Source organism: Solanum tuberosum, unplaced genomic scaffold, assembly GCF_000226075.1.
Source record: "Solanum tuberosum cultivar DM 1-3 516 R44 unplaced genomic scaffold, SolTub_3.0 scf00119, whole genome shotgun sequence".
In the NCBI taxonomy this organism is placed as follows: Eukaryota; Viridiplantae; Streptophyta; class Magnoliopsida; order Solanales; family Solanaceae; genus Solanum; species Solanum tuberosum.
The window spans coordinates 315,145-334,091 of NW_006239045.1; the positions used below are offsets into that span (position 1 = coordinate 315,145).

Consider the following 18,947-nt stretch of genomic DNA (forward strand, 5'->3'; position numbering starts at 1 on the left):
TTACCGAATTTCAAATATTAGAAAGGCTTCAAAACTTTGAAGAAAATAGAGATTTGCTATTGACTTTATTCAAGAAGCCGAAGATCAAAGGGATCACTTTAAAGGATTGCTAAAAGACATTGAAATAGATAGGGATCAACTATAACAAAGATTGATATTGGTCGAAGAAAAAGAGAAAGGCCTAAAATTAATATTTTATGATTTGTTGTTACTGGTTGATTTTTGAAAATATGTAACAAAGATGCAGTAGTATAATCTTATATCTTTTACTCATGTAGTAGTACAGTCTATTAATAAAATGAAGTCCTTCTCGTATGGTAAGACAATGTATTATATATACAATTTAAAGTCGATAACTGACAACAATATCCATCAAAACAAAAATAACATTTACATAATCCAACTCTCCTAAATATCAATTCAAAAATCAACTACTTCAACAACCAATTATCTTAAAAGCCGCTTCAAAAACCAACTATCTCAAAAATCAATTGTCTTTAAAATCAACCACCAAAAACTAATTTATCAAAACCAACTGTCTTAATAATCAACCACAAAAAACCAACCATTTCAAAAACCAATTGTATTAAAACCCACATCAATAATCAATTGTCTTAAAATACTAATAATAAAAAATTTCTTACTCATCACCATTGAGTTCCATAACAATAAACATCACGTCCACTGAATTTTCATCACTGCTTCCTTTTCCCTCTTCTGCCATATTAGTAGCCAAGACTTCTTCTACATTCTTTTCCAGTTTCTCATGTTCTTTTTCTTCTTCTTTCTTCTCTTCCAGCTTCTCCTCTTCTTTTTCTTCTTCTTGTTTCTCCTCTTCCACCTTCTCCTCTTCATTTTCTTCTTGTTTCCTCTCTACCAACTTCTCCTCTTTTTTTTCTTCTTCATTTTCTTCCAGTTTCTCCCCTTCTTTTTCTTCTTCTTTTTTTGCCATCTTCTCCTCCTCTTGTTCTTTCTCTTCTTCCTTCATCTCTTCTACAACTTTATTAACTTCTTCTGCAAAGTATTCATCAATAACAACAAGAGCTTCATCGACTATTGCTAATGGAAGGATTTCATCAAACTGCAACACCATATTCATCGACTGTTGGTGCTGTATAGTCTTCATCAACTGCTGCAAGATCAGTGACTTACCATTTTTATAAATAAATTATTTTACACAAATAATATATAAATTAGTCTACCTTTATTTTTCTTGTTCTTTTGAGTTCTCCTCAATTTCTCATCTCGTACAAATGTAACAACTTTCATCATTGATTGTTCAAGGGATGCAACACGCTCACACATATTATCTTCTTTACAATTTCTCGGTATATTTTTCTGTCCACTTGAAACAGAATTCTCAAAGGTTGGTTAGAATTGTTATCACCCAATACTTCATCTTCCTCGTTTTGTACTGTTGAAGTGAGGACAATGACACCTTTCAAATTGGCCTTTAAGGCATCAATGGCCGTGTCCTTCACTTCATCTGCATATGGCTTTAATGTTGCCATGTAATTTTCTTTTGTCTCACGTACAGTAGGTGTAGGTATGGGTGCACAATCTAAAAAAACAATATAAATAGTAAACGACATTCACTAATTTACAAATATTGTTGGATAATAATAAATAAATTTATGCCTTTGTACTTTTTCCTTTGTACTTAAATGGATCACCTTCGATAATATTATAGTTTTTTGCCGTGTGTCATCTAAGTAAACGGGGAATGAACAGAGAAGAATCCAAGGACTTCTTAGCATACTTATCAAGATGAGGAAAAGCCTCATATATCCAAACCTGAAATTAATAAAATAAATAATAAATGAATAGAGGCTGTGAAATGCTATATAAATATATAAGAGTTTATCACAAATCAAGTACATAACTGATAATAAGTACTAGAAATGCCCAGGGAAAGCCATACAGAGCATACAATGCATTCCCTCTTTCATTATACACTTTACTCTGCTTCTTCAAATTGATTTTATTCTTCAAATACAACACTGTTAGATCAAAATACTCTTTTCCCCATGGATAACTCTTGAAGAAATTTAAATCATCCTCCATCTTAATGTGGTTTGAATCCACAATCTAGATCGATCGTGGACAAGCAACATCGAGTGGACGAACCAAAATAAAGAGCACTTCAACTTCTGCTCCTTATTCAATCTGGTACCCTTGATCAAACTCATCGACTTTGTAGTAGTGATGTTCTTATTCTTGATCACCTTATAATGGAATTTCTCACATTTCTGAAGGACTTTTGTCATTTTTGCATCACGGGGGTATGCTGAGCAATTTAGCCCCGTAATGAATGAAGATTTTCTTAAGCCAAAACAAACAGACTTGTCATTCACACAGAACCACATTTCATGTAAAAATTTTTTTATCATTTTTCACATGTTGCAGCAACATATAATGGACCATCTGTCATTGAACTTGAAATATTCTGGAATATGCCTCAAGTGTCCAAAACAAGTACCTTTCAAGTCATTATAAATTTTTTCTTGAACTAAAAGTTTTCTAAGATCACGATAAACAACCATCCTTGCTCTCATAGAAATTTTCGTTGGAAACTATCCTAACTCATCCATCCATGTGGTTAGATTATACGACTTACGAGAGATATCTCTTGCACAAATTAGCAGGGACATAAGATCATCATCCTCATCTCTAGTATCTCAGGTATCTCTACAACTCTCATCATCTTCACTATCAGTTTTTTCTTCACTAGATTCAACATCATCACTACCTGGACACTACTGACCTCATAGTTGTGAATCTCAGCCATTATATCAGAATTCGAGTTAGACTCAGGTTCTTCAACTATAATTTTTTTCTTTTTTGAAGATTTGGAAACTTCTACAGTCTTTCGTTTCTTATTTTTAGAAGCCTTAGGAACAGATCGTTTAACGATGCCGTCTCTAGTTTTAGCCATATTGTACTATATATAAAAATATAATTTTCATATCAAAATATCGACCAGTAGTCTATTAACACAAATAGAGTAATGTTCAAAAAAATATGCAAAACAAGTAGCAGTTCCAACAAGACTCGCCAATTCCATTGACATAAACACCATAAAATCGACCAAAATATAGTAAAAAATTTCAAATTGATAGGCCAGATAAACATAAAAAAAATCAAAAAATTCTACGCATTATCCAAAGCAAAACATCAGTAATGATTCCAAATAAAAAGCATGAACTAAAATGGGTGAGATTTTTAGAACTTTAAGCATATATCTAAATTTCGCTATTGCAATAAAAAAATCAAATAGGCTAAAAGTTATTGAAAACACGATTAAACTTACTTGAGAGGAAGAAGATTGAAAAAGATCCAACTAAACTTGGGAAAGAAGATTGAAAATGATTCAATTGAACTTGGGGAAGAAGATTGATGAAAAAAAGACCCACTCCAGTTTGTTTTTCAGGAACAATTATACGATCTCACTTTTCTTTATGTTTAAAATAATGGAATATGGAAGGTTTGTTGGAGAATGGTCAGTTTTATGGAGGTTGATGATTTCGATAAAACAGGTTTATGAAAGACGAAGAGGCACTTGGAGAAGACGTTCTCTGAGAATGTTCTTAGGTTTCCTCTCAAAATGTTTACAAAATATTATTAAATATTTTTTTTTTATATTCCTTGGGATTGTAATTTAATTTTTTGGAGGGATGAATTTATTTAATGTTAAAGTGTTGGGATGAAAATAATATTTTATATACTTGTATTTTTATCCCCCAAGTTTTTACAGTAATGAAAATGTCCATGACCCCACAACCCAACCCCACTTTTTCACTTTTTCTAACTCTAATCCTAAACATTAAATCAAAAAGAAATCAAGTGTCTATTTCTCAAATTAAGTTTTGAGAGTGAACCCTTTGCCAATTAATCTTTGATAACCTACTGGGAGCAAAAGGGACGAAGATTCAAGATTCCTCTAGCCTGGTAGCAGAAGTTATTGCAATAAAGAAGGATTGAAATACTGTCTAGAGAATCAATATTCTCATATCATAGTGGAATCTGATTCTCTAGCAATGGTAAATATCATTAATGGAGTTTGGGATACACCTTGGAGTGTGACAATGAAGGTCAACTCTATTAATTTGATGTGAAGTTCTATATCTATAACATCCTTAAGGGAACGAAATGCTCTTGCAAATATTTTTGCTAACTGCATGTTTAATTTTGCAAGTACCTTTAAGTTTAAGATTTTTCAAGAGGCCCCATCAGATAGATCAACAAATAGTCATAAAAGCTACTGCAAGACATTCAGTTTACCAGATAGATCAACAAGTATATAGTGAGTTAATTCATTCAAATTTTCAGTCAAAATAAGTAGCTTTACGTGAAAGATGCATAATATACAGGTTGATGCTTATACAGAAGTTGTTCTTGTGTTGGAAAAGAAGTTCTATTGGTTTTAAATGTCACGCACCTAGTGAGAGCATAGAGGTGTTCTAATGATATGAAACCAACACTCAGAAGAACCCGTGTAGAACACCCACCTGAAAAGATTGTGTAACTTCTTCACAAAGCTAGAAAGCACAAAGTCTCTTCTAGCCGCTTGTAATAGGTAGTTACTTGGGTAGGTTTCTCTAACTTCAAAAACTTAAAATTTAGATGGTAGTATTAATTCATATGCAGGATTCAACCCATCAAATCTTAGGCTAGTGAATAGAGAAGCTAATTCGAGAATCTATCAACTATACCTGGCAATTTGAGGACAAACAAAGAAAAATCTCCCTAGCTCAAGTGGGGGTAAAGTTCCAAAATCTCAGCTGCAACTGTACATAACTTGTAAATCTATCTACATTGAATCAATTAACAAACAAAGCATTCAAGACTTTAAAAAAAATTATATATGTTATTACCTTTGTCCCAATTTATATAGTACATGTGAAATTTTGAGAGTTAATCACACTTTAATATGTTTTTCAAATATTTTAAATTGTTAATTCTTGTGATTTATAGTACTCTTAATGTAATCTCAAATAATATATATTTCTCCTTCATTCTCAATTATGCAATATGGGTGAAATTTCGAGAGTTAACCAATTTTTTAATATTCTAACTTAATTTTTAGTACTATTTTATAGATACATAACATATAAAAAATTATCTTATATTAATTGAAATGTGAAAAGATAGTAGCTTGTGTAACACCTCAGTATTAGAAGGAGCTAAATTTAGAAAGAGCTAATTTGAGATTTGTTCAAGTTAAGCTTAAGTTGTGAGTTTTAGGTCAACTTCAAACGGTCATAACTTTCAGTACATGATAATTTAGGTGGCCCATAAGATATCAAATGAAAGATATTGGAATCCTCTTTCCAACGTTATCGTGTTTTCTAAATTTTGAATTTGGATGAGGGAGATATGCCCGTTTGAAGTCAGTCTGTCCAATTAATTAAAGTTACCGGAAATAATGAGAGGTACTTTTGTCTTTTCCTTACCCCATTAGATCTAAACGTTTTTAGTAATATTTTACGGGTCTAAATTGATTTGGGTCAGTTTTTACAACTTTAAATTATGCTTAGGGTTTTGAGATGAGTTCAAGGCGTTTGTCAAGATTCTTGAGATTTATCAAGAAATTTTGCCAAATTAAGGTATGTAAGTTTTCATAGTGTTGGGTTCGTTCACCCACATGTCAATCATGTAAATTTCATCCGTAATTTTGTTCTAAAGTTTGAATGATTTGAATTCTTAATGGGTGTTCTTGAGGTTTTGTTCTTCATGCTTTGTTTATGGAGTTTGATGAATTCTTGAGGTGAAGATTTCGATCTTCGAGGGTTGTTCTTAAGGAAAAGTGAGTAGGTTCTTGTGTACTTGTATTGGGTAAATGAATCTAAGGAAAATTTGAGGAAAACAATCGATTCTAGGAGAATTAGGGTAAAAAAACGAGAAGAAAAATTCGTCGGGTCGTTTTGGGGGAGGGGTGGCGCGACGCGCCACTGATGCACCAGGAGGGCGGGCGCGGCGACCTTGCAGTGCACCAAGATGAGCTCTCTGAAGTTCAGGGGCTGGTGCCCCGCGCCACTTAGTGCGCAAGGGTCACCTGCCCTCGTCGTTATTCCATCGTTTGACCCGTCTGAGTTCTTTTAAGGTGTACCTTTACTCCTTTATGATTCTAACTACTCTAAACTACATCTAAACATCGAGAGATCCTTCATAACATGAATCATAACCCTTGAATTCATAATTCAAATTCAAATTCAAGGTAGAGTTAAGAGTTAAGTCTTTAGAGTTCTTTCGAGTCATTTTGAGATGTCTTTTACAATCTTTTAAAACTTGTTTTAAGACTTGAGTACTTGAGTATGAGAATGAGGAGAGTTGAGTTTCATTTTTCAAAATGAATATATGGGAACTAAGTATTCCCAAGAGTAAATGTTTTTTACATTTAAAATGAGAGGAAACATCGATTTCCAAATGAGTTCATGAGGAATTTTTTAGTATCATCTCTTTTAAGAGAACGTTTTGAGTAATAATATCAAAGTTTGAGGTTGAGGAAATGTTTTCAAACATATGAGTTGAGTTATATTATTGGGAGTGGTATTAAGCAACGATATGGGGACGAGTTCAAACAACTCAAAGTCCTCCTAAACCATGTAGCCAACGTGGGTAGAAAGGATCATACTTTTTAGATGATTCCTTATTGATTTTTAAGCATAGCTTAGTGGATCCACTTAATTAAGAATGTCTTATATTCCGGATAAAGTATAGGACAATTCTGACAGTGTTGACAAGACGATGTATCATCACATAGCTCATAGTGATGGTTGTCGGTTAGAGAATCTCCCAAATTGAATAAAATAAACCAACACACCATTGATTAGGCTCTTGAAAACCTAGCACAAACAGTTGAAAATTGTATACATCCACTGCCGCATCACACACTTGACACTCGTACATGAGATAATTATTTTAAACATAGAAAAGTACAAATACAGAAAAACAACTACTATATATTAAGAGCTTTTGACTTTAGATTCTCCTTCACAAACAAAAGTTCCATCGGTACTGAAATAGTTGCAACCCTTTTTGCCTGCGCAACAATTGGTGCATATTCTACCTTTACTCCTTTTATTTCCTGGACATATCGAGTACGCTATTCTTGGATTACAATTAAAGGGACAAACTTTATTTGTTTCGTCTATAGTCTTTTTCGTCTGTCCTTCACAAATGAATGTTCCGTTAGCACTGAAATAGTTGCAACCTTCAGTGCCTGAGCAACAGTTTGTGCATCCAACTTTAAACTTCTTATTTCCAGATTTTGGGCATCTCCCATACTGAATAATTGGATTACAGTTACGTGGACAAGCAGGCTCTGCATCCACTTGGCTTAAAAGTAAAATAGTTCCAGCAAAAATGGCTGAATAAATAAATAAAGTCATTAGCAAATATGTTTAAGGGTTTAATGTAGAATTACCATAGATGATAAGAAATTTAAAGACTTACCAAACAAAATGAGGAGGGCAACTTTGTTAAAGGCCATACTTTCTTGTGTTTATTACCTTCAACTTGTTATATTTGAGTGAGGAGTGCGTTATCCTCTCCACCTATTTATAGCAAATTAACTCATCTACAAGGAGTAGTTTGGTTGGAAACAAATTATTTTGGAATTAATTGTTTCTGGATATGTTATCTCATTATGTGTATGAGATAACTTATTTCATCATTATAATAAAAATGGTAGAATAAATAAACCAAAAACTATCTAATACCTCCAACCAAACACATGATAAAAGCATTTTGTATTTTATTACGAAATTATTATACCTTATATATACCTCACATCAAACGATCTTATAGGTAAACTTACGCATTGATAGTGTCAATTTTTTTATACCATGTTGTAATAGATAACATGTGATGGTAACAAGAGATGCTTGATGGTGTTTGTGAGATACTCAGTTTGTTTGATTTACTTTTCTCTTTATTCCGTTTAAAAAAGAATGATGATTATTTTCCTTTTAAACAATTTTTAAATTTTAATTTTTTCACATAACATGTTAACAATGCCATAACATTAAAAAATATTTTGATGTATTTAACATATCTTTAATTTTAAATTACAAATCTAATAATTCTTTTATATTTTCTAAATTTCATATCAAATTAAAATTATAAGTTAAACAAATTGAAACCGAAAAAAGGAGTATAAAATAATAATTGCAGAGAGTGTTTTAGTTCCCTTTTTTTCCCCTTTCCATTCCACTATGCTTGGGAATCGAACCAATCTGCAAAAAGCTTCCAAAATGAGTACAATTATATCTGTATAATATAATTAAGCAATGTGGTAGGTATGACTAAGGATTTCAAAACCTGAAAAGTGGAGGTAGATAACGTTACGATTTCAAACACTTCGATTAAATAAAAAATGATAAATTTATAAAAGTACAATTATTTTGGTTACGATGCAAAAAATATAACTCAAAATTTACGTAATAAAATTGGAGATATATTTAAGTTCAGTTAGTTAAGTAAAAATGATGTTTGACTGTCAATAGTTCGAGGATGAAACAAATAATTCACATCAAGCTTAAGAATATTTTCAATACTACTCTCAAAGAAGAAACAAAATAGATATAAGCAGAGGCAGATCTAGCATTTGGAGGTCGTGGGTGCCACAACGTTCAAGTAAGATTAAAGGATCGATTGCTTTAATTTTGGGTTACATATCGGGTTATTGATTATTTTATTTTTTTTATAAACAAATTGATCAAATATGCATGTTAGTAATATTTTCTTCTAGATATTCTAAGATTAGAGATAACTAAAACAATTCAGTTTTTATTTTCTTTTTGGAATTAGATGTCTTACTCGCTGAAACTTTGAGAAAAAAAAATTTTCATATTAAAATTTGAGCTTGTATAAATCATATAATAGTATTAACATAATATATTCATATTCCATTGACTTTATGTGTTGTTGGAAATATATAGTAGGGAAAGAATAAAAATTGTACTTTCAGCCTAGTCATCTTACTTAGCAAGAACGTCGATGAAGACCGAAAGAACCTTTAAATTAGAAAAAAAACTCTAATAATAATATTCATCATTTTTAAAACTTATATTTTTAAAAAAAATACTATTTAAATATATTCTTAACAATATTTATTTGACGTTCATAATTCAGTACTCATTAATTGATAAAAAAAATAAATACGTAACACTCATATCAAGAGATTAATAATTAGTGCAAGAGAAAGTAAAAAAAAAAAAGCTAAAAATTAATTATGATAAGGAGTCAATTTGAATTAATAAAGAATAGTAAATAAATAAGAATGAACGGAGTGAGGTTCAAACCTGCATTGGCTGTGTGGCAGACCAACTCCTTTGCCAATTGAGTTATTCCGCATTATAGTTACTAGGTGACAATAGTAATATATATTGAATTATTATACATACGTACATATACATACAACATTTTTTTTGAGATCCCTGGGTGACGTGGCACCTCTACCTGTCCACGTAGATCCGCCCCTGGATATAAGTTTTTGCAATAAATTTTCAATACTTCTCTCAAAGAACTATGATGATTTGAACTTGATCTCTATGAAAGATTTGTGCTTGTGGATCTTCTTGAGATTTATTTGATTATCAAGAAGAGTCTAGCATATTTTGATCTCTTAATGAATATCTCAAGAATTTATGAGATATTTGTAATGACCCGATTTTTATTTTTGGAAATTTGGATTTATTTGTTTAACCTGAGTTAATTAATTGATTGGTAATTGTAGATAATTGACAGTTAATGAGCTAAAGTGATCATTTATTTAAGACCCTATGCCATTAGGTCCATGTATTAAAAATAAGTTAGTGGATTTTGTCAGTATTAATAAACAATTATTTTGGAAGAGAAATAGAAAGGGAAAGGAGGAACGGACGGTGGCGGCATCAAATTACGAGCAGCTTCAGGTAATGCATTAATTGCTATGCATATATATATATATATGTGTGTGTGTGTGTGTATAAAACCAGTAGTATAGTAGGTAGGAAAATAATGGGTTGCCTCTTGAATTTGTAGATTAGATAGGTGACTTTTATCAGTTTTTTTAACCTTAATTCCTTACCAACAATTGATGGCTATCAATGAGAGAATGATTTGGCAATGAGTGCCTTTTTAGGATTAATCGTTAGCAAATTAGGAATTGGTTCTTAGAGGAAATATAGTATTATATTGTGGGTATTTTATTGTGAATTGATCGTTGCTATAATCGTGGCTTTTACTATTTTTCTTGGTGTCAAATTAAGAATTAACGTGACCATTTAATTTAAGGACAATTATAAAACAATAATTTTATAATAATGAAGGGTGATTGGATAGTGTTAGAAGTATGGATGGATGGTTGTTTTGGGTAGCCAATCTAAATTACTGGTTTGTCATTTTCTTTAGGGGTTTCCTTTTATTTTATTGTTATAGTTATCTCATAAATCAAGTTTTAATAATATTGAGATATGATGTAAGGTATTATGTGAATACCATTAGATTTAGGATTTTGGAAAAATTGGACTTAACCCTAGATTTGAAACTTGGAAAAAATATGATAGTGAAATGTTAATTAGCATCAAGAGTTACGAACTTGATTATTAAGTCTAGCGAATTTTTAGGTCAAGGCTAAACCTATAGTAATATGGGTGTTGGTAGTTTCAAAATCTTATTGTGAATATGTACTTGAATAGATTGCATTGATTTGGAAGCTCAACGAAAAGGGAAGGCTCAAATCTCAGAGTGATTGTTCATTTATTTGAGGCAAGTGGATTTCTAAACCCTTGTTAAGTGTATGAAATTCGTGTATTTCCTTGTAATATGTGTTTGGGGGTAATGAGACTTGGTGATGGGTTGACTTGTCCACCCTGATTAATTCTAATGATGAGAAGGGGTAACAAAAGGCAATGTGATTAATTGTTTGTGTGTGATGTGTTGAGAATGGTACGGATACCAGTGTTATAAAGGAAAAGTTTATTACTATAGAATGCGAATTGTAATCCGAGAATGCCAAAACATATGGGTATTAGCTGATATGTTATTGACTTGATTTATTATGTGTAATTGTGTTCTTTACTGAACCCGTTATAATTGTGATAATTGAGGTGATTATATGTCATAGCGACATTTGATTTTATTGAGATGTTGCATCATCCCCTTTAATTAATATCATATTGTGCACATGTATTGACATGAGATTGGGTATGAGTAAAGGTCTAACACGTGGAGATCGTCCGTGTTGAGATAGAGTATGATTATAATTTGGGCACATGAAGATCGTCCGTGCGAGGAATTGATTATGATTATAATTGGGCACGTGGAGATCATCCGCACAAACACGTGGAGATCGTCCGTGTCGGTATATGGACCTCGCGAGTCCCCCATGGGTCATGAACACTCGATGTATTTCCGAGGAGTATCATGTATATACGGTTGAGAGAGTACTTGGTATTCTGAGGCATTCATTTTATGGTGTCATATTGCATTGCATCCCATGACATCCTTCATTCTTGATGATTTGTGTTTATTTGGTGGTTGGAAAGTACTTGATATTTGATTACCTCTATTTGATGAACTTGATTTAGTGCGTTGTTGATATTGTGAGTGCCTTTTTTTGTAGAAGTTGTGATTGATGAATATTGAGTTTGTTGTTGAGGATATGTAATTGGTTAAAAGTGATTGTTGTTGAGCTGGGTGCTATGTACACTGTGAACTGTTAGGTTGGGCTGGTTTTATGCAAGTTGTAGTTGTGGAGGTTTGGTTGGTGTGTAAGGAGTACCCGTATTTTATTCCCTTAGCTTGTGTTTAGAAGTTTACTTGCTGAGTACCGCGTGGTTTGGTACTCACCCCTTGCTTCTACAATTTTTTGTAGGTTACGAGCCTGGATTTTGTGATACTTTCCATTCTCCTATTTTCGAGGCTTCTTGGAGATTTGTGAGGTAGCTGTTTGTCATATCAACAGACCTTCTTACTCCTATTTATGATTTTGTTCTATTCTAGAAACAAGGTCATTTAAGACTTCTGTTTTCTTTTGAATCAATTGTAATACTTAGAGCCTTGTACACGTGACAACCAAATTTTGGAGGTATTTTTGAGTTGATTATGAAATTTTCGCATTTTACTGTATTAGTTGGGTTTTAGGCTGACTTGTCTTGATGGGATAAGACGAGTGCCATCACGTCCATTTTTGGGTCTTAACAATATTTTAAGATTTATTTAATATCCATTGATCTTTGTGAATATTCCATGAACTTGCGGGATATTTCAAAATGCCTCTTTAAGGTATATTATAATATTACTTATATAGGCATAATCTAAGGTTTAGGGTAAAGTAGCCTCCAAAAAAACTTAATTGAAATAGAATTAATCTTGTAAAATCCTACAAATTTTCAATGTCTAAATTAGATTTAAATTTCTAATTTCACTTAGAAATTAAGATACACCCAAATATTATCAAATTGATATTTTAACTGTGGATTCTCACATGCATTTATATTTAAATATTTTAAAAATATGATTTTACCATCTATGACTTAAGAAAAAATATGAATTCATGTGAACCTGCAAACCCCTGATGGCCAGAGAAAATACTTGTCCAAATAGAAATTAGGATTGGTACTTTGTTGGGAAAGAGAAATTCAATCTAGTACTAAAGAATATTTGTTAGTATAGTATCTTTGAATCAATACACAACTTAATAAACAATAGTGTACAACTAATGATTGTATTAGTTATACATGACATAAAAAAGTGTACCAAATAAGGTATTACTAATACACACACCTAATGCATGCATTATTTTTTCTAATACACTCTATCAAACGACCCTATATTGTATGTTAAGTTGTGTATTACTAATACCAAGAAATTTTAGGTATTAGTAATATGTACTCCCTCCGTCCCAATTTATGTGATCGGGTTTCGAGATTCAAACAAGTCTATCTTTGACCGTAAATTTTTCATATATTTTTTAAACATTTTGAATTATTAATTATTGTGACTTATAATGCTTTTTACGAAGTTTACAAATATATAAATTTTGTTTCCAAAAAATTGAAGATTCCATCGCAAATTCCCGATCAAACTTAAACAGTTTGACTCTCGAAAAATGAAAAGTGTCACATAAATTGGAACAGAGGGAGTAACATTTTAACACTTGCATTAGAAAAAATAATTACAAAACTATCCTTAAAGCCTTTTCATTTTCTTTGTTGTCATACGTTTTTGTTTTTATTTTTATTTGCTTTTTATTTACTATGGAGTGTGCGGATACCGACAATTGTGATTATAAGAATCTTTTTATTATTGTTGTTAATAAGCTAATTCTAATACTGAAATAAAGAAGAGGCTATATATAATATATAATATATATATATATATATATATAAATCTATATAAAAAAAATCTCCAATTTGAAAATAATTAAAACTAAATTCATATTTAAAAGAACTACAAAATCAAATCTAGTGATATATATATATGCATCAACGGTACTCTATCATGTGATGCATTAACCTTCCTAAATAATTAGTCATTTTTTCCAATTCTGTCCTTAATAATTACATAACTATCGATTTTAAAAAGTAGTCATTTTAAAATTACAAGACTACTTTAATGTGAAAAAAGTTGCTTTTACAGTTTTCAAAAAGTACAAACCATTTTAATAATGATTGATAGTAGGGTTATATTAGTCAAATTGCACCTTATATTAAATTTTTCTTAAGGGTTGTGCATGATCTTATCCTGACAAACAATAGTGAACGGAGGTAGTATATAATTAAGCAATGTGGTAGGTCTGACTAAGGATTTTAAAACTTGAAAGACGGGGAATATACGTGCTAGGTGTGATTAGGGATTAAATTAAATCTATGACATGTATTATCAATTTAAGTAGAAACTTTAAGAAAATGGAGAAAAGGAAAATAGAGAGAAGTCAAATCCAATTATGAATTATCTAATTTCTATTGCAAAAATATAGCTGAAAATTTGTATAATAAATCTTTAGTCCAATAATATACATTTGGTATAGAATAATATACAACACTTTCATATTTCTTTTCAACAAAAATATTTAGAAATTTGATATACAATATATTATATCCGATATAAAATAATATACAAAATTATAAGAGGCATTTTATATACTTATATTGATGAAAAATGGTTGTGATGACACTCATCTATCCCACCAATACAGGTCAACTTCAAATCCAACAATGTGAAACAAATGTGAAAAGTAAAACAATAATAGCATAAGAGTGGAAAACTTAGTCATTTTAAATTACTCACATAACATGGTTGTCATGTGTACATGTCACTAATGTAATAATATAGAATTTGAAAGATAATACAAGTCTGAATGTCTTTGTTTGTCAAATAGAACAAAACAGTAAGAAACAAGAGGGCCCGCCGGATGACAATCAACTACCTCTGAATGTATCCTCGAAAAAGATGAAGGAGAAAGGTCACATAGGTCCGGGCTCGGAACCTACACAAGTATAGAAGCAAAGAGTGAGTATCAAACAATACGTAACTCAACAAGTAACCACTTAAACAAAGCAAAACTAGCTGGAATACGAGTACTCCTTTCATCCCAACTGAACCACCTCAACTACTACCTGCATGCATAGAAATCAGCCAGATTTAACAATTTTAAGATACACAGTTCTCAAGGCTTAACAATCGCAGTCCAATAGTTACAGTTCAACAATCAATAAATATCAAGTATGTCAATCATAGATATCAAGTAGATCAATCACAAGTATCAAGGAGTCGCTAGAAAAATAGCACCAAAATATTTTACAGGGTAAACGCAAGATGATGAAACTATCTTTGTCATCAAGAACACACTATGAAGACTCTATATAATGATGAATTTGTAGAAAACACGCTACTTCATATCGAGAAAAAGAATAACATGTCACCTTACCCAGTAAGTGAATCAATTTAAATGTAATCACAATCCAAAATAATTTACTTAATAAAGAAAGGCACAGTATAATCCGATCGATAACATAAGTGAAATAATTTCAAGGGAATATAATATAAAATTCTACTTTACACTCTTTAAGAACTAGTGTCACAAATTATGAACAATTAAAAATGAAATATACAACTCTGAATAATCCTACTGAATATGAAACAAACAATATATGTTATAGGAATAATTGTATATTCAAGACAATTCATTGGCACTGTTACAAATTTACTGGAATTATTAATTGTTTTGTTATAGAAATAATTTAATACTTTGATTTACTACACTAATTACTATAGGATGAGTTTACTAGCTACTTTGTTTAAGTTGCTATTTAAAATCATATGGTTAATAAAAGTTTTCGAGACAACTTTTCAATCATATATGTTTATTCTTGTTATTGCAACAAACAAAAAAATATACTTAGTTATTTCGACTTTATACAAGTTTAAGTGTGTACTTGCTCACACCCAAAATTGAAGGACATAAATATAAAATAATGTCAAATTAAAAGGCGCGCGCATATATATATATATATATATATTATGCCTAAAGGGAAACAAAAGAAAACGAATAAAGAGAGAATAATTGATTATAAATGAAAATGAAAATGAAAATAATTATGTTTTGTTGATAATAGTACAAAAACGTGGTGGGATCCCTTTCCATTTGGTTACGTAAAGTGCGGTCTTTCTCTCTTTTATGGTATTGAGTTTCAAGAAGATGACAAGAGGCTATTGAATCAAACCAAAAGAAATCAAAAATCAAATGCAAATGAACATAAAGGTTTGAGGACCAAAGTGTGGGGTCTCTCAACTTCACCTCTTCTTTGAGACACCCCCCTTGGGGCAACCTCCCTCTTTGGTAATTCATCTTTGTTTTTTGATCCATATTGTTAATAGGCTTGCTTTTATTTTTGTAAGAGATGTGAATTGTGTCCATTTGATCGAGGACATTCGATAAAATTGGAATGATACAAGAGAAGAATTGTGAATTGTTTATTTATTGTGAAATTTCATGCTTGCTTTTGATCACTTGATTTGTAAATGGTTTCTTTGAGTTCTATAAAGCATTTTTGCTATTTCATTAGTGTCCTTTCATCCTCAATGTGAGGGACCATCACGTAATTGAGGATTCAAAATTTAGACGTCGTAAGTTGGAGAGTGGATATCTACTTGTGTGTCTCTTTTCTTTGATTAAATTTTCCATGAGAAAAAGAACCATCACCCCTATGTTGTTAAACTCAACATTAATTAGAACAAATCATTTAGATGATCTTAACCTATACTCTGGTTTAAGTGTGTTTGTAACTCCTATTTTATCTTCAAATTTGGATTTTTTTTTAACCTTTTTTTTGGCATCTCAAGATTTGCATAGTGCAAAATTAATGGGCATTTGCTTGTCTTACTTTCCTTTTTAATCTCTTTAAAAAAGGATGTCTCTCTTTTTTCATTTTTTTTGCAACACTTTAATTTTAAATTTTCACATGACATGTTTAAAATCACAAGATCAAAAGACATTTTGATACGTTCTACATATTTTTAGTTTAAGATCATAAAATATAAGTCTTCATACTTTCTTAAACTATGTGCAAATCAAGTCAAAATCAGACAAACAAATTGTAACAAAACGAGTATTTGTTATTCCAAAGGCATCCTTTTCTATTTTCCTATCCATGTAGCAAACAAATTGCCATTTAGAAGGTATTCATAGTAAGCCTTTTATTATCAATTAATCACTTCAAACATTGATCCCTTGCAGATTTTCATTAGAAATGGAAAGTTTAAATGGTTCATCAAGCTTGAAAAACTTCTCCTTTTCGAACAAGCAGTCGATTATGGACTCTACTTCTCCCTTTCTCCAGTCCTATGTAGATTCAAACATGGATGGATCAAAGGGAAAAGCTAAGCCAACAGAGGGATCGAGTCACCATCATCGGTGTAACTCCGAGAGCTTTCTTATAGAGGAGCAACCTTCTTGGCTCGATGACCTTTTGAATGAACCTCCCGAGACAACGACAGTTGTACACAAAGGTCATCGACGTTCAGCAAGTGATACTTTTGCATACTTAGGAGCAGCTGCAGAGAGGCTAAACACATGGGAAGAACCTAAAAATAAGAATGTAAATATAGGAGCTTCTTGGGGTTCAGTTAATTATGTGAGTTACAAAGATTTGAGTGCAGTTCCCTATGAAACAAAGCCAAATTCTTCCCATGAACAGAAATTTAATAAGGTAAATTAGCTACACATTTGAATGCTCGATCGATACATTTCTGATATTAATCAGAGGCCTTCCATCTTTATAGGCTGCTCAGGAATTGAATGGTGCACCATCTGTTTCCCATGAAAAGCATAACATGAGAGAGATCAATAATTCGAAAAACCAAGAGGGCTCTAGTGAAAGATCAAACAATGCACAAGCCAAACATTCCATGTCCAAGGCAGATGCAAAACGTGCTAAACAGTAAGGTTTCGTTTCAATGTCATCAATTTTGTTGCAAAGTACACTGCTTGAGAACATTACAACAAATTGAAGTAACATATAATTTCTTATATAGGCAATCTGCTCACCGATCACGTGTCAGGAAACTTCAGCACATAGCTGAACTTGAAAGAACAGTTCAAGCTTTACAGGTAGAAAAAATACAAGACTCATCATTTCATTTTGTATTTGCACTTTAGGTAGAGATGTAACTTATTTCTATTTGGTGACATTTCAGGCAGAAGGATCTGAGCTTTCTGCGGAGCTTGAATTTGTTGACCAACAAAATATTATACTAAGCATGGAGAATAGAGCGCTGAGGCAGCGTTTGGATAGCTTATCACAGGAGCAGCTCATCAAACATTGTAATGCATCTTCTTTTTCTCCCTTTTAATGTTGCAATCATACTTTCTAATTGTTTCATAGAAAAACTTACTATGATGTTTGATTGATGCAGTGGAGCAAGAGATGTTGGAGAGAGAGCTCACAAGGCTACAAACTATGTATCAGATGCAGAGGCAGCAAATGCAACAACAGCATCAGCAGCCACAACAACAGAATCATTCTAAACATCGTCGAAACAAAAGCAGAGATCTTGAAGCACAATTTGCCAACCTCTCAATCAAGAACAACGAAGCCAATTCCAGCAGGGTTCAAGTGACTGGTTCAGTCAGGATGTAAAAGAGACTCATTCTTTTCACAACCTCCCAAGTTGGTTGAATGTCTCTTTATCTTTTTTTTCCCCTTCAAATATCGTGATTTGGTATTACTACAGAAACTTTTTAGACTAAAAAATAACTGATCCACGACATATTGGGGCCTGTAAAGATTATTGAGAATCCTGCCCTGCATAGTATATTCTTAGGCTTCTACTTGTTAACAGCCTAGTCCTGACTGAACTATAGGCCTCTGGAGTTTAAAAAGGAATTGTGCAGATATAGTGATGAGGTTTGTTGTAAGCTGTGACTATGGTGACCATCCATTCTGCTGTCAGATGTCACACACGTGACATGATATTATGCATAGTAGAGATGGTTCTTGTATTAATGCAGATTCCAATAAATTTTCTGTTTGTTCTTCAAACATGATGTTGATGTTGTCAATTATCATTATGGTGTGTCTGATCATGTCATATTCACCTTCACATCTTTGCAACACGGAAAAAGCCTCCATCAGATTTGCGAAATACTTCTAAGTCCTTCATTTGAAAACTAAGGAAAATAAAGTTGAAAGGGATGGAAATCATAACTAGTTTATCCTATTTGTCTCCCATAAAAGGACATATAAATGCCCTCAAGTTAGTGATAATTCTCATCACATAACAATATATATAGGTATGAAAGTAATCTCATTTAGGGGTGTGTCGGTTTGGTTATATTGATTTGGGTTTATCGATTTTCAGTTTTAAATACCAATAATCAAATCAGTAAGATATTTCTTTATCGATTTTTTATTTATCCATTTTGGTCCGTAACGGTTCGGTTTTGATTTAATCAATAA

General features: G+C 31.8%; 3 protein-coding genes across 3 annotated transcripts; 1 reads left to right on the plus strand and 2 right to left on the minus strand.

Moving 5' to 3' along the window:
- Positions 1–503: 503 nt before the first annotated feature.
- Positions 504–2,935, minus strand: LOC107061154 (101 kDa malaria antigen-like). Its single transcript, XM_015309990.1, has 5 exons — positions 2,765–2,935; positions 1,719–1,794; positions 1,320–1,561; positions 878–1,132; positions 504–539 (listed from the first exon to the last, which is right to left on the minus strand). The coding sequence occupies exons 1-5, from the start codon at positions 2,933–2,935 to the stop codon at positions 504–506; spliced, it is 780 nt and encodes a 259-aa protein (XP_015165476.1).
- A 3,865-nt stretch (positions 2,936–6,800) lies between these two features.
- On the minus strand, positions 6,801–7,535 carry LOC102598390 (wound-induced proteinase inhibitor 2-like). Its single transcript, XM_006350264.2, has 2 exons — positions 7,456–7,535; positions 6,801–7,369 (listed from the first exon to the last, which is right to left on the minus strand). The coding sequence occupies exons 1-2, from the start codon at positions 7,490–7,492 to the stop codon at positions 6,966–6,968; spliced, it is 441 nt and encodes a 146-aa protein (XP_006350326.1). The 5' UTR covers positions 7,493–7,535; the 3' UTR covers positions 6,801–6,965.
- An 8,149-nt stretch (positions 7,536–15,684) lies between these two features.
- On the plus strand, positions 15,685–18,523 carry LOC102598733 (uncharacterized protein At4g06598-like). Its single transcript, XM_006350265.2, has 6 exons — positions 15,685–15,829; positions 16,727–17,198; positions 17,272–17,429; positions 17,524–17,599; positions 17,686–17,812; positions 17,905–18,523. The coding sequence occupies exons 2-6, from the start codon at positions 16,740–16,742 to the stop codon at positions 18,126–18,128; spliced, it is 1,044 nt and encodes a 347-aa protein (XP_006350327.1). The 5' UTR covers positions 15,685–15,829; positions 16,727–16,739; the 3' UTR covers positions 18,129–18,523.
- The last annotated feature ends 424 nt before the right edge of the window (positions 18,524–18,947 follow it).

Bases quoted from the DNA above. Each gene is read 5' to 3' on its own strand.
- LOC107061154 (XM_015309990.1), bottom strand. From the start codon at position 2,935: ATGGCTAAAACTAGAGACGGCATCGTTAAACGATCTGTTCCTAAGGCT. The intron at 1,562-1,718 runs GTTTACTTAGAT...TTGTTTTTTTAG, and splicing joins TTCTTCTCTGTTCATTCCCC to ATTGTGCACCCATACCTACA. The intron at 1,133-1,319 runs GTAAAGAAGATA...CTGATCTTGCAG, and splicing joins GAAAAATATACCGAGAAATT to CAGTTGATGAAGACTATACA.
- LOC102598733 (XM_006350265.2), top strand. From the start codon at position 16,740: ATGGAAAGTTTAAATGGTTCATCAAGCTTGAAAAACTTCTCCTTTTCG. The intron at 17,199-17,271 runs GTAAATTAGCTA...CCATCTTTATAG, and splicing joins ATGAACAGAAATTTAATAAG to GCTGCTCAGGAATTGAATGG. The intron at 17,813-17,904 runs GTAATGCATCTT...TGATTGATGCAG, and splicing joins GGAGCAGCTCATCAAACATT to TGGAGCAAGAGATGTTGGAG.
- LOC102598390 (XM_006350264.2), bottom strand. From the start codon at position 7,492: ATGGCCTTTAACAAAGTTGCCCTCCTCATTTTGTTTG. The intron at 7,370-7,455 runs GTAAGTCTTTAA...TTATTTATTCAG, and splicing joins TGCCCTCCTCATTTTGTTTG to CCATTTTTGCTGGAACTATT.